The 16,126-nt window shown below is 37.8% G+C and overlaps 1 protein-coding gene across 1 annotated transcript in view; it reads right to left on the bottom strand.

Annotated features, from left to right (window-relative positions):
• Window positions 1-16,126, bottom strand: part of LMBRD1 (LMBR1 domain containing 1) — a 72,891-nt gene that overhangs the window by 30,611 nt on the left and 26,154 nt on the right. The window contains exon 7 of the mRNA XM_039569427.1: window positions 14,814-14,887. Within this exon, the coding sequence (XP_039425361.1) occupies window positions 14,814-14,887 (74 nt within the window). The remainder of the gene's footprint in view (window positions 1-14,813; window positions 14,888-16,126) is intronic.

Here is a 16,126-nt window from a genome sequence, read left to right as displayed (position 1 = left end):
ATAGTACACTGATGATTTATCAAACCAGTCCTTGTTTTTTGTAAATCACATAGCTTCCAAAAAGCTTAACTCTCCCACTTTAGATCAAAATCAACATTTTGTGCAATACAGAAATTTCTAGAAATTGAACATTAATAGTTTTAGAGGCAAAGTATACACAGTTTCTTTGCAGACAGTAGTCTTCAAGTTGCTTTTGAAATAAAATTGGGTTGAAAGTACCCAATTTACTAAAACCAAAATTCCGTAATAAAAAGGCAGCAGAAGTTACATGAACACCTGAACTCAGTTACATTCCAAGACTGCTTAGATACCCATTCACATTCATAAGTTCTGTTGGAATTTATTCCACATTATAAATTCTGTATCATTCAAAGTGTTTTGCCAGCTTCTACATCAACAATACACATGGATTTTTCCAACACAAGGTCTATAAGCTTTCCATTAACATAAAAAGAAACATATTTGAGACAAGGTAAACAACAAGAAAATGGCACTATTTCCTCTCTGTTACTCTATGATTCTTATGGATCAAGGCCAGGATCAGAAGTTTCTCCAAGCAGTTTAGAGACATTAGCCATAAGCTTGTATTTTGTTTATTGTAGATGATATGCTGTTCTTGGTGTAGAGCTCAGTAGGAAGGTTCTTTTCTATCTCAGCAATTAATATACACAATTTTACTAGAGTCTTTGATATCTGAACACTTGATAACTTCAGAGAATTGTTTACATTGAAAAAGACCTCTAAGATTACCCAGTTTTACCAGTAACCTAACACTGCAAAGTCTGCCACTAAACCATGTCCTCAAGTACCATGTCTACAAGACTTTTAAATACTTGCAGGAAGTTTGAAGAGCAGTTTTCTACATTTTCACAGAAATACCACTCCCTCCTTCAAGCACAGCTTTACATTTCCTCCTGAGAATAGATTTAACACAAATGCTAGTGCATTAGAAATGTCACCATACATGCTGCTGTCATACTGTGAGTTTTCTGTACGCAAGACACAATTTGACCTGCTTAGAAACCTACTTCAACATACTAAATTCTCATGCACTCAACCCAGAGCAAGACACTGTCCATTTTTTGATTGTATTTTTGAATATGTCAGAACTTAGGCTGGACTTGACAACTTTCCATAAATGTGTGTCAGCTCTCCCTTTACACTATCTCCTTTGAGAATATTAAGCTCTTTGCCACCTACACAAGGCTGCAGATATTGTCTACCTGAACTTCAGCATAGCCTTCAACATCATATCCCATAGCATTCTCTCAGAAAAGCTGGCAGCCCACAGCTTGGACAGGCGCACTCTTTGCTGGATTAAGAACTGGTGGGATGGCCAGGCCCAGAGAGTGGTGTTCAGTGGTGCTGCATCCAGTTGGCAATCAGTCACCAGAGGTGGCCCCCAGGGATTAGTGTTGGGCCCAGTCCTGTTTAATGTCTTTATTGATGATCTGGGTGAGGGGATTGAGCCTACCATTAGCAAATTTGCACATGACACCAAGTTGGGAGAGTGTTCATCTGCTGGAGGGTAGGAGGACTCTGCAGAGGGACCTGGACAGGCTGGATGGATGGGCCCAATCCAATGACATGAAGTTCAACAAGACCAAGTGTCAGGTCCTGCACTTTGGCCACAACAACCCCCTGCAGCACTACAGGCTGGGGACAGAGTGGCTGGACAGTGGCCAGGCAGAAAGGGACCTGGGGGTGCTGATGGACAGCCAGCTGAACATGAGCCAGCGTGTGCCCAGGTGGCCAAGAAGGCCAAGGGCTCCTGGCCTGTATCAGCAATAGTGTGGCCAGCAGGACCAGGGCAGTGATTCTTCCCAGCTCTGGTGAGGCTGTACCTTGAGTGCTGCATCCAGTTCTGAGCCCCCAATCTAGGAAGGATGTTGAGATGCTGGAGCAAGTCCAGAGAAGGGCAACAGAGCTGGTGAAGGGTCTGGAACACAAGTCCTGGGAGGAGCAGCTGAGGGAGCTGGGGTTGTTCAGCCTGGAGAAGAGACCTTATCCCTCTGTATAACTGCCTGAAAGGAGGCGGTATCCAGGTGGGGACTGGTCTCTTCTCCCAGGCAACCAGCAACTGGACAAGAGGCAACAATCATAAGCTGAGCCACAGGAGGTTTAGATTGGACATAAGGAGGAAGTTCTTCACAAAAAGGGTGACTGGGCGTTGGAATAGGCTGCCCCGGGAGGTGGTAGAATGACTGTCCCTGGAGGTGTTTAAGGAAAGACTGGATGTGGCACTTAGTGCCATGGTCTAGTTGACAAGGTGGTGTTAGGTCATAGGTTGGACTTGATCTCAAAGGTCTTTTCCAACCTAGCCCATTCTGTGATTCTGTAAAAAGCACTCTCCCACAATTCTCTTCTCTAGGCCAAGCAAAAAATTCCTTCAGCTTTTATTTATGGGTTACTCTCTGCAACTTTGTAATCATGTCCACAAGCCTTCACTGGAGCCTCTACAGTTTTCCAGTCTCAAACTAGGGGACCAAAACCAGACACAGAATTCCCAGGTGTGGCTTTGGAAGTGCCAAGTACAATGAAAATGTCTATGCTCCTGCTGAGGCAAGCCCTGGACACTGTTTGCATTTCTGCTGCAAGGCACACTGCTGAAGCATGCTCAGCTTGCTGCCCACTAGGACTTCCAGGTCTTTTTCAGCAGAACAATCTCCCAGCTGATCAGACCAAACCATGAACTGTTGCTTGGAATTAATCCATTGTAAGAAACTACCTTAACATCTGCTAAACCTGACATCATTCTTGTTGGCCCAATCTTCCCATTAGTCAATGTCTGTATGGCAGCTCTTTGTTCTATCTACTTCTTCCAGTTTGCCATATTTCTCAAACCATATAATTATTCAACCCCATGACCCACATAATTTATGAGGACTAAATAATATTGGGCCTATACTGACCCCAAAGAGCTCACTCAGGTCAGCTAGTAGCATAACTCCAGAATTTAGGGGACATATGAACACCATCCAACATCATGAACTAGAATGCAGTTTGCAATTTATCTAATGTCCCTCTCTGTAACCCAGAACATTTCCAGCCAGTGCCAGTATGTAGAAACACATGTAAGAGATTGCTATGACAATGTGCCTAAACAATTTTACAAACCTAAGTTTAGAAGTAATTAGATTTCAACATCTGAGGTTTCCACCTGTTCTTCAAACAGCTAACATATCAATTAACATATCAAGTATTCACTCTGTGAAATAGTTAAGAAATAAAATTCAGGACTTTAAAACTTAGTCTAAGTTTCTACAAAGAAAAATACAACTCCTTAAAGTGATATATTGTTTTGCTGTTTTTGAAAATGTGAACTATATACTTGAACATCAAGCTTGCTCCAGTGATAAAGGCTAAGCTCCTTCCCTGAACACAGAAGATGCTAACAGTAAGATGAAGTAAGCCTCCCACCATCCATGTGGGAAAAGGACACATTGGTCCTTCAAGATAACAATATACAGAATGAAGGACAGAAAGATGAGTCATCTCATGTGATGTGTCACAGGTCTGAACAGAAGCTGTATTAGCTCATTTTCAGGGCTGCATTTACCTTCAGGCTGATAAAGAAGTTCAAGACTGTCCTGGAAAAAGTTTTAATCCCCTGGATTAGTACAAGTGTTACATTATTCAAGGACTATTATTCTAGGCATCTGCAACTTAACAAGCAAACAATATATTGAGGATAGCAAAGTAAAACAAACCAAAGATGTACACTAAAGCCAACAGAGGGCTTAGTCCTGAAACAAATTGTGGGTTCAAAGTTTAGAATATGAATAAAAAACGTATCAAAAGAGCCTTTAAACCAGTTAACACAAGTTAATTTATGTACATTAATTTATATAAAACAAGTTATTAATTCTTGACATATTTATACCACTGAAACAACAGTTTCCAGGACTTATTTTTAGACATTTTTTTTGTCTAGGAGTGTTAAGTCAAATAAGAGACACTGCATCTAAGAGTAAAACCAGACATCCAAATGTAATAGTCAATTAGAGTATATATGCAGTTATGTCACATCGGTTCTTCAAAATGAACTGAGTCTAGTACTAAACACTAACTGTTTAGTACTAAACACTGTTAACCTCATAAGATGTGTTGCAAGGATAGGTCTCTAGGGCCTCAGGCTCTATCTGCTCTTTGCTGTTACTTGGATGCCTGATCAGCTTCATTGAAACCTCATTTTGCAGTAGGAAAAAAAAAATCTAAATTTATAGTTAAACCAACTTATTTTAGAGAAGACTCCCCTCTCTTGAATCACCACAAGTGCTCCACACAAGAGATCACAACTATCATTTACCTTAAGGGCTGGAAAGCCAAATCCTAAGAGCTCCCTATCTATTAAATACAAGTTAGAAGCATCATCCATAAGCAGCTGTCTTCTCATTTGAGTTTCTGCCCACAAGCATCTCTGGATGGATGAAGTTCATACTTACATACTTTTTGAAGTATAAGGCCGCCTACTCTAAACGATAAGGGAAAAAAAACACAGAACAACTTATTGCAATAGAAAACCCAGCTTCCCAACCCTATTAGAACAGTCTAAACAAAGCTTTTGAAACTCCTGTCTTATTTGTTACTCATGGAAGTGGTAGTTCAGTCTGAGACAGTAATTTGAAAATAAATCCATCTAAAGCAGGACCCTGTAACTCCCATGAATGCAACAAATAGTTCAGTACCTTCATGCAGTATCAGCTAGCACTGAGGAGCAGTGAGAAGCATGCTTTACCTGTTCTCTCAGCATGCCACTGAGCCCAAATAAACTCCATGCTCCAGACAGAGCATTAAATACCTTATGAGAATTTACATGAGCATTGTGTCTAATTTGCTTAATCTCCACTTCTCCCAGGTCCCTTTCCTTCTCATCCTGCAGCAGATTCAGCTGCTCTCATGTCATTCACAGTTCAGGTTTAGAAGGAAGAGCTGCTGTTCTGATTCTTAGTCTCTTGCAGACTCAGCATGTTACAACACTTGAGACTCGCCAAACTCAACCCATGGCCAGATAAGGGAAGTATTTCGTATTAATTGCCTCCTATGCTAATAATAGTCACTCAGAAACAAAAAGCAGAACATAAGTGAAGTTGCAACAAGTTGTAAAATCATGTTTTACTGAAGTTGTTTCATCAAGCAACTGCTTCAGGGATAAATCCTTGACTATTGAAAAGATCCAGGAAGGTTTTTTGCTGAAAACCATAACTTCTAGTGTAAGTTTTCTAAATTGCACAAGCTATGAAGAGTTTCACTTACAAGGAAGTATTAAGGTGGGAAGACCTAAACATCAACCATATCAGCCATAAGCACATAGATCAGTTAAGAGGAAGACAACAAAATCACACTACAATTAATATAGTCAATTACTTTAAAATAGAGTTAAATGAGTTAAAGCTAATTTTGAACACCTACTGCAAAAAGCTTGAAGCCATCAGGCACTATACTTTAAGTGGAAGTTGATTATGTTTCATTTTCTATATCTGCTATGTTCAGCTAAAAAAATATGGTCAAATGAGTAACTTTGTGACCCAAACAGGATCATCTCTCCTTGCTAGAGATCAAACAGAACAAGCAAATTTTTTCTCATCAGCTTGGTGCACAACCAGAACTATAAATGAACATAGCTTAAAAACTTTTTCTGGTTAAAGGTATTTAAGAAATAAACCTGTGATTTCAATAAATTATCAAAAAAGTACTTGTGTAGCATACCAGAATGACTTCCTATTCCATTTATAATTAGAGGTCTATATATAATGCAAGTGGCTTTAAAATGGTTACCACTGAGGTTTTTAAAAGGTTTACATGTAATCTTGGGCAAGAAGTGTAGCAATTAATATTGACAAACATTTCTTGCACAGCAGTGCCCTCTAGTGAAGTCACATTAAAAAGCCAAATTAAAAAAAGAATTTTTAAAAACACTGTATAAAAGGCATCAGAAATGCTCTCAGCTTTAAAGATAGAAATATTCAAATTCCTATTTTATTACAATAGCTTGTTTCAATACTTCGCCTCAAAGTGTGACCATGAAAGACAAAATGTTCAATTCTACCAACCAGACTGACATAAATTCATCTATTCAAATTAAAAACAGCTGATCTATTTTAATATATGCAGTATTTAAGAAACACAGTCAAGCATGAGCTCATTTGCTTCAATACAAATGTCCCAGGTAAAAAAAAACCCTCAATTTAAATAATTATTTTGGTCTAGAAGAATACTTTTATATAGTAGTAACCTAATTAGCTTTTTATTTGAATTACGCCAACCATGAGGGAAGTCACAGGATACCTTTTACCTTTCACAGCAATTGACACAATTCAGTTGCTTACATTGAACAGTTTCATATGAATACAAGGCACTCTTGCCAGCATTGCTTCTGACTGACCGCATCAGTCAGTCCAATTAAATAGCCTCAAGAGAGGCACACCTTCAGGTGTCACACCAGCACAGGTGACACTGAGTCCGTGCAAAAGGAACTGGGACTACACCTTGACTGAAACTGTACCTTCTCTGTGCAGCATGGCTGCACAGCTCTCCTGCAAAGTAATCTGACTCTACAAGGACTCATCATCTGCTTTCTTACATTGAAGTCATGTCTCCATCTCCGACTACCATTCAAAAGTAACAACTGGAATTCAAGAATCTTATTTCCAGAACATCATTAAGCATGGCAAATAGTGACAGGAGTTTATATATCCTCCCTTAAATTATGAGGGGTAAAGGAGAAAGCCTACTAAATGCATCTGAAGACGGCAAACTCACTCATGGACAGTGGGGTACTTGCTTCCTCTAAAAATCTCACACCATACAGCTTCAAAAATAATTCAAAATGTTATCTGATAAAAATTTCAGTTTTTCATGGGAAGTTTTAGCATCCAATTTTCAGTTGCTACAAGAGCACGTAACTTTTTGGATAACATTGTTATAAAAAACATGTGAAAGCATGAAACAGATTGACCAAACAGAATAGGTAGGTTCACTATGGTAATTCCTGCACGATCTGCTGTACACGAGTCTTGCATTGAGCACTTGTTTCTCAATTTCTTTACTATTCATCCTTATACTATCCTGCTATACATTCACCTTCATTTCTCATAATGTTCTCTCTACCATACAGACTCATTATTTGTCAATGTTCAAGTGGTCAAAAAAAATGCTGTCAAGGTTTCTAAGATATAGAAACCAAACAAAACAGCCTCTATACTACAGCTGTTCTACTATGCCCTGTGAACTTGTGCTTGCTGGACAAAACATCTGTGAAAGAGTTAACTCTACTTCAGTTACAATACTGACCATAATTGTTTTGCCTAGCTGCCACCTTCTGTACTGTTCCATTAGGCTTAGAAAAGCATTAACAACTAAAAGATTAATCTACTTTCCAATTCTTAAAGTACAAAACTATAATTTATCCACCAGTTTAATATCTACAGTTCTCCAACAGTGTAGTTGGAATCAGGCTGTTAAACCAGTCATCAGATTAGTTTGTTATTTTGGTAATTTATCACTTCATAGAGAAGTGAACATAATGAAATAGTTACATTTCTATTTCAGAATTGGCACCGAAGTGATTAAATAGTAATGACGATGAATGCTACTAACATCTCAATTTCTCAATAGCTGTTTGATGTCTGCTTAAATGATTATCACTAGTGAATGAGTACTTTTAAGGTAAGAGATTCTAAAAGGTTTTAAGCTCTTTGGTTGTTAATAATGTCAACTGCAGAAAAGTAAATCATAATCTGGACAAAAATTAGGTGCGAAAGGTCATCCTATTTGTGAGTAGACAAGCTAAGCTTTCTAACATTGCCTCTTTCAGGACAGAGAAAAAAAAAGCTTTTTATAGTTCCATAAGAAAGCAAATAATGCTTATTAAATGTTTGGAAAAATTACAAAGCCAATTATAATCATCCTTCAAGGACATGCTAAATGAGATGCACAAGATCACTCAAAAATTAATCTGCCTATCATTGTATAAGTAACTTGTTATTCTGCCTTGAATTCTAATAGCAATCTGGAGCTGACAACAACTATTGTTCTAATACCTAAGGCCATGTAGAACCATTTCAATGCAAAACCCATTAATGAAAGAATAGATGCAAACTACATCATCTGTAAAACTGTTTCAAACTCTCCCCCAGCCAAAACCAGGACAGCACGACAGGCCTCATTTGTCACGTTCTTGTTACTATTCCATATTTATAGACATAGAAAGCTGTCAGTATAAATCATCAAGGTCATGGATTTCCAGAGCCCCCCGAAGATCACTTGTTCACATTTCTTACAAAACAATTTTAAGTATCAAGCATTGTACTTCAGTACTATACCTTACATAATGCCAAAAAAAGTAGACTTTGTGACAAAGCTTGAAAACAGAAAAGCAACTACCAATTATGTTGAGACTTGAGACATACCAAGACATAGGTCTAAATAATGTTGCTCATTTAAATATTGCATGTACTTGAGAAAATGACATCTATATTTATGCTCTTATCAGTAATATTAATGCATCATGGGAACATTTGTAGATTTCATCTACATTATTCACCTACACTATTTTATTATTTCCCCTTAAGAAGTTAAAAATTTAGAATACGCATCTTCCCTAGTTTCATCTTTCTTGTCCCTTCCTCATCTTCCAAAGTGTCAATTAAAATCAAGAAAAGATTATTCTTCAGTGTATTCAGCAAGGAAATGTAACATGAAATTTTAGTATATTCTAGAAAACCATGCTAAAAAGGATCAGCTCAAAGTTAGTCAAAAGAAATGTAACCGCAGCTTTTGTATTTTTACATCCATTCACAGAAGCAAGCAACTTTGCTTTTTGTCCAACTTTAACTGCTATATACAATTAAAAAGAAGTCATGCTGTTGAAAAAAGAGTTCTGCTTGATCACACATCTATTGATTTTTGGTTGCTTTGGTCCTAACCTATGTGCTTGCTACACTCCAAGCTTTTGGGAAATGTAGACAATTCAGTTCTGTGCCCACATCTTAATAAAATAAGTACCTTAGGAAGAACAACTGCTCATTGGAATGGCCATAATAAAAAAAACCCGAAAGATAGAAAACCAAAAGTTTACAGGGCAAATGTAAGGAAGCAATTTGAGAATTTACTGCTATGGACATTTCACTAAGGTGAGACACTTGTCAAATATAACAAAGATGTCTGCTTTAAATTATCCTTACACACTACTGCCAAAAATGTTTAGCCTCATGCTAGACACCTGTCATCTTGCTCTGCAATCAAGTGTTAGAGAAGCTGTTTTTCCTATAGAATTCCAACACTACTAGAAAAACGTTCTGACTCAAGAACCACACAGCTCACAGCCCGACATCTTTATTGCCCAGAGAAGACACTGCTGCCACATTCTGCAGGACTGTCCCAAATATCATCACATGGGAAACTAAACAGAACAAACCAATTTATGTTCCATTTAAATTGTGGAGTTAAAATCCTCTAAATACTCCTTAATCATCTTCCTTGCATCTCATCTTCTCATTTGAATGACATGGTGTTAAGAAATACCGCAAAACATTTAATTTGCTCCTTTATTCAAATGTTAGCTCTTGACTCCTGAAGATATTTTCTAGCAAGCATGCAACTTGAATTAAAATCTAATTCTTATAATAACTATAGCTTTTTAGTAGGTATCAAAAACATACACAACCTTCTATATTAAGCTATCAATGAAAGTAGTTCTGAGTTTTCTCCCTGACCTTTTCTTGGAGAAGAAACTTTTTAAGCTGGTAATTTCCATGCTAGTACCCTTCCCAGTGATTTACCTCAAGGGATGAGATGCTTTCAGGATCAGCACTTATTACTAATACCTCTCAAAGCTTTTAACTAGGACTTCATAGAAATTGAGGAGATCGGGAACTTCTCATGCCAAAAAAGTTTTATTTCTTTGGCAACTTCAGTTTCAACAGTCTATTTCATCCTACCCCATTCAGATGCTGGGGAAAAGCTCACAACTCAAAAGCAAAACTCTGCATTTTCCCTCAAATGGCAAAAGCAGCTCTTCTCTCTATGTATCACTAGATCAAATTTACTGTGATTTTGATGTTTGAAGCCATAGAAAATGGAAGCCAGCAATCCAATATAATGACAACCCCATTGAACTGTAGCATTACCTACATATCCATCACAGTTGGTAACACAACTGTGCAGCTATCCGCAACTCTGGTCCAGCATGATGCTTCAATTTGTGCTGTCCCTCAACTGTCAACCCTTACCCCCCAAATTCCAACATATCAAATGTTACAATACAGTGCTCTGATAAGAATTCTGTTCTTCATTGCATTAACAGCTCACCATGGACTTCAGAGTAATGTATTAATGTTGAGAGTCTTTCTGAAGAATGGCTAAAAAGCAAAGGTCATGATGACATAGCGGGCTTAGTAAAGATGCAGACTTGGCAAGGACACTAAATCCTTGAGCAAGGAGTTGTACAAATGACAGGATGTGAGTCCAGATAAGTAAGCTGAAAGAAACCATATGGAAGAGAAAAGATAAGACCACAGTGATCTCATGGAATAGCTCCCACCAATAAGGAGCTCAGCTTTTGCAATATGTATGAGCTAATTAGTAGTACTATAAGTATGTGTAGATTATTACAATAAACGAGACTTGCTGACCACAATGCCGTGAGGCTTGTCTCCCGCGACTCCACCCAACATATTAAACCAATCAGTGCCTTGAGAGGCTCTGAACACTGGACTGATCCTTAAAAAGTAGGTTTTAACTAGATCAGTCCTTGGGGTAAATTTGTTAGTTCCATAATTTAAACTGCAGCCATCTACAATCCAAATAACAGCACCCTGCTGTATCCCTCCTCCTGAGGAAGGAGGAGGACACGCTTTCACAAAGAAAGCCTAGGAGCACACACATGCTGAAGTGAGCTTTTGCTCTCCATTTCTACTCAAATTCAAGGCTACCTGCTGACATTGCCAAAGCCTTTTTCCCCCCCAACTTTTCACAGTATTGTGTATTACCACAACACAGAAATTCAATTTTAGAGCAGCCATAATCTAATTCTTCATGCCGAAGGCCACACAAAGCAGTACTGTTAACATAAGTTCAACTAATTGTAGAATGGATAAATTGCACTGCCAGGGACTTTAATAAAATCACTTGATTCATCTCTTTCATGGTTTCTTCCATAAATAACATTTGAAGATGAAATCAGTCAGCTGAAGTCACTTCAGGCACAGCATTCCTATTTATTTTTAGTATTCTCTGTTATAGTAAGCATTCAATGTAAAGTCATTTTTAATTAGGTAGGAAAGGAGTTGCTAACACATCACTTATTACAATACAACCTTTATTAGATATTCACTTAGAATAGATTTTTTTTCTTGACTGTGAATGAATATATAGAAGACCAGATACACCTGTTCTTAGCTTCCATTTAACAATACAATAGCAACTCTGGCACTGAAACAGGCTGAGGATATGCAGAAGTCAGAGGAACATCAAAAAAATTTCAGTTATGTCTGTACTACAGATCCTCAACTCTTCACTGGTATAAACCACATGTGAGATCACTTCTGTCCAGAAACACAGGAACTCAGAGACCACACAGTGTCTCCATCTATTCTGTTTTCCATCATCTACTAAGCGTTTGTGGAAAACTTTGAAATAGGTGTCTTTGTTCTTCTGTTCACTCTTACATAACAGTATTCTCTTTCTGTGCTTAAAAAAAACAACTAACACCAATGATCAAAGAGTGGTTTGTTGACTAAGCACAAAGATCTCCCACCTTTAGAAACTGGGATAAACAATTTCATAAGCAGCAGAAGGCTACCTGAAGAAACACAAGAGCCTAAATACTTACTTGTGAGATGTAAGCAGCAAGCATTACAGACAATGCCTCAGACTTGTCTCTGCACTCAGGTCTTTGTCTCATCTAGAGTTGATTTTTTTTTTAATACGAGGCTAATATAGCAAAAAAAAACAAAACAAAAAACAACCACAAGACAAAGACAAGAGAAAAGTGTCATTCCTTCCAGAATCATGTTCAGCTCCTCTGAAGTAGAGGAAGTGGAGTAATCCAAACTGGTAAACACACACTACACTCTGAGCCAACCTCTCCCTGAGGTTTAGGGAAGCACAACAGCCCAGAAACTTTTCATTACTGAAGCAATTTTTTTATTATGTCATAACACTGGGACAAGTCCAGCCACCAATATAAACTGGAATGCAGGTACATGGCATCCACATACTGTCAAGGGCATACTCAGTTCATTCTTCAGACCATGAGAAGGGCATTGCTTACGCTGTTACAGGTGAAGATAGCTTAAATATGGAAGCCTGACCACCACTGATGGTGGGAAAAGTGTTATGAAAGCACTACAGCATAAAGAAAACCCTGCTCCAACTTTGAAAACAGACCTAATAGGTATTTTTCACTGTCTGTGACACATTTCTACCTCAGTCCACCCATATATCAAAGGCAGCTCACTGTTTCAGGAAAAGATTCTACACCTGCCTGCAAACAATGATAAAAAATTCACATCAGAGGTAGATAACAACCCACTCCCATGTGAGCTCAACCAAAACTTCTGTAAAATAAGCTCCTTGATTTCTCCCACTCTCCCTTAACACCCACTGTAAAACAGAACAGATAGTTCCAGAAGGATGAAATACAGCAGTTAAAAATAAAGGAAATCAATGTCACACTCCAGGCATTTGCATAGACATCTCAGTTGAAGTTTACAAAGCAACAAATTAGCCCAAAAATCTTGGTAATTAAGGCATTCAGATAACAGCTAGTTCTCATGCTTGATGTTTCACCTCATTTTTCACTCAGTATTTGTGTAAGTTGTAAATATGTTGACACTAAAGCAACAATATTGAAGATAAGGTATTGTCTTCATCTGAGAAAACAAACAACACATAACACTGAAGTTATTGACCGTGGATTTCCAGGTTCAGCTAGTGTTGAGGACAGAAGCATATTGTGATACTCCACTGAATGGTGCCTACAACCAATCTGAGCTCAAAAATAAGTAGGCAATAACATTGGAAGTAGGAAATATTAGCAATAAATTGAAAAAATTCCAAGAATCACAATCATTAAGGTTGGAAAAGACCTCCAAAATTATCAAGCCCAACTTCTGACCAAATACCACCATGCCCACTAAACCATATCACGAAGCACCGTATCTGCTAAGGTTTTGGTTGTAAATTGTTTACATTTCAGTCAGGAATAAAGTTGCTTTATTTTCCACAATCTCACGTTTTAGATGTTTTCTAACAGTTATAAAAACCATGCTTGGTTGTTTGAACAAAACACTAATGAGATTCTCCCAGCTAATGAGTTTGTTCTTGATGTTAGTCTCATGGAGGCTAGAATAACACTATATGAACACGATTTGTGCTCTTCAGCAGTGTAATGTAGTTGAACAAGAAATTAATCTTTTCTTCTATAATTAAAGGAAACAAAATATGACATGTTATTACAGACTAAATGGGGGTCTACATCTTTTTTGGCCATCACATGATCCAGATGTCAGCAAGATAGCCGGAATAATTTAATGACCCATGTCACTTTAAGACAAGGCTTAAAGTAATAAAATTTATCATCTGGGTCAGGTTAAAGCACTTAGTCAATGGAGCTGAGAGCAATTCAGCTCACCTAAGACACCCACTAGTTGATCCACTCAATTGCTCTCCTACCTACTGCACAGACCCTGATGGCCACCAAGCTGTTGGGGATTCTGACACATCTGAGAACCTGTCCCGAACTGCCTTCCATAATTCTGCTGTAACTGACACCAGCCGGAGAGACAGAAAATCATTAGCTATACTTGTTACTAATTTAAGAACCTTAACATAGTAAGTACCTTACCCCCTTCCCTCTTTCTTAAATCCTTGAGTTTTATACATTTATAGTTTGCCGGAAACTGAACAGCTCCTTGGGTAACAATGTTTCAAAATAATTCACTGCAGGAGCTGTTGCTACAAAGGCACTTAGAATTCACAAGCAAAGCTACATGGGAACAACCTTATGTTAGAGCCAGGCTGCAATGGAAGAAAACATTATATTAGCAAGGACATGAACCTTAAGATTAAAACCTATCAGAAAAAAAGTAATTTCTGAGAAACTTTAACTGATTGATAACAGATAAAGCTTTATCTTAAGCTTTAAAGCTGCTTCTTTGTTGCAAAATTTCACCTTGATGACAAATTAAAACATGTAGCATTCCAAACACACTGATTATTCACTGAAGGAAGAAAAAACAGAGTAGAAAAGCAAACGGCCACATAAACATTAAATGTTGGCCAAAGCTAGTAAGTTAAAACAGTCCCTGTCCTTTGTACATAAAGGCAAAGTCAAGCAGTTGAACTAACAGCCTCAATCACACAGTTTACAATTGGTTACAGAATGAACCCTTCCAAATCCCTCTAAGTCACAGAAAGAACTGCAGTAGTTTAGCTCCATACCAACTCTAGGTTACACCACATTTCAATGAATTAAAAAAAAAAAAAAGGCAACATTTAATTCTCTACATCATGGTGGAGAAATAAAGGCTTAAGAGCAAGAGAAGTCAGTGACTGTTAAAAGTCATAAGCAATGTGACATTCCCTTGCATAAACACTTTTAAATTAAGTCTGATCTGTGTTCAGTACTAAAACAGTGGTCCTTAAAGCAAAAAGTTAAAACTTAGAACGAGTGTCTCAAACCATGAAAATCCAGAGCTAAAGACATTGCTGAATCTTTTTAGGATGACAAGTTTTCCACACAGGTACAGCCAGTGATAACCGCAAGTATCATGAAGATAAAAATCTGAAAACCTTGTGTAAAAACTTACTGTGTAAGTGATAGCTGCCAACATTCCAATCACAGTTAAGGAACTAATGGAAAATGAAAGTGCAGTCAAGCCATCTGCAAAAAAAAAAAAAAAAAAAAAAGAACCTGTTGAAAATACTTAAAGTAGATGTGTAAGAACACTTCTTCCTAAATCAGTTTTCATGAGAGATTTAAGTTCATGAGAAAGAAGAAAAAGATTAAGACACAGTTACCATTCATAACTCAGACAAAAAAATTTACCTAGAAGAGCTTTTTGACCACAGCAGATCTTTATCCCAAATTGCACGGTCCCGGACAGACTCTTGTCTTTGTTACAAGCTCACAGAAGTTGCATTCACCCAAATGGCTGAATAGCCAGTAATGAACTTGCTCCCAGAGCTGCCTAATGCCTCTTGAAGGTTTATTTCTGGTCTCCCCAGGGTGCCATGTAACTTGTACAACTTTCATGTGCATTCGGCATGGTTCATCTTAGTTTTGTTTGCTATCACCTGATTTCTCCTAATAAAAGCATTATCCAGAATCAGACAAGCATGGAACCTTCAAACAACCAAAAAAAGCCTCAGCTTCACTCAATGTATATACAGACCAACAAACTGGAAAGAGTTCAGGTGACTGTAGAGTTACTGTAGTCTTATAACTCTAGTAATTAAAAGAGATAGCAGAAGACAAGAGTGACCAAATAAAACAGGCATTTAACTCCCTAACACCTGCATAATTCTTCAGGTCTATCCCTAACCTCACCACGCAAGACCTCACAAGTGGTTTTGGTTACATAGTATCATGGAAACTTAAAGTAACCACTACAGAAATTAACTTCAGCAATCAATTTCACATTTGTACTCAAGCCATAACCAAACTAGAGTTTAGTGTTCTCCCCCCTGTCCTCCCCTCTAGCTAATTCAAGAATTTAGAGTACAGTAACTTTTATTCCTGCTCACACAGAATTACTAGCCTGTGTTCATTCCATTCTTATTTCCTGAACACAGCACCAGTCACAAACTGAGAAATCATAACTATCCTCTCTGAGGAGCTGCACCCCTCTTCTGACCAAACTAACAGGCCTCCTTCCAAAACCACCAAAAACTAATAGAATAGCACAGCCAAATCCAACTTCACAGCTCAAATCTCTCCTTTACTCTTTTTGCTAGATAGTATCAAACAACTTTCCCAGAGGTAAAAGCAGTATGTTCTTGCCTTTCAAATACCACAGCTATGTCTAAAACATATCAAAAAAAACCCCACAAAAATAAACCTAGAACTAGTTTCCCTTCAGTAGCTGTGAAAATTTGACTTATTTCTGAAGTTTAGGGGAAA

This window comes from Corvus cornix, chromosome 3 (assembly GCF_000738735.6).
Source record: "Corvus cornix cornix isolate S_Up_H32 chromosome 3, ASM73873v5, whole genome shotgun sequence".
NCBI classification, from domain to species: Eukaryota; Metazoa; Chordata; class Aves; order Passeriformes; family Corvidae; genus Corvus; species Corvus cornix.
The sequence above is the reverse complement of the archived record's forward strand: the minus strand, read 5'-3'. Positions and strand labels throughout refer to the sequence as shown.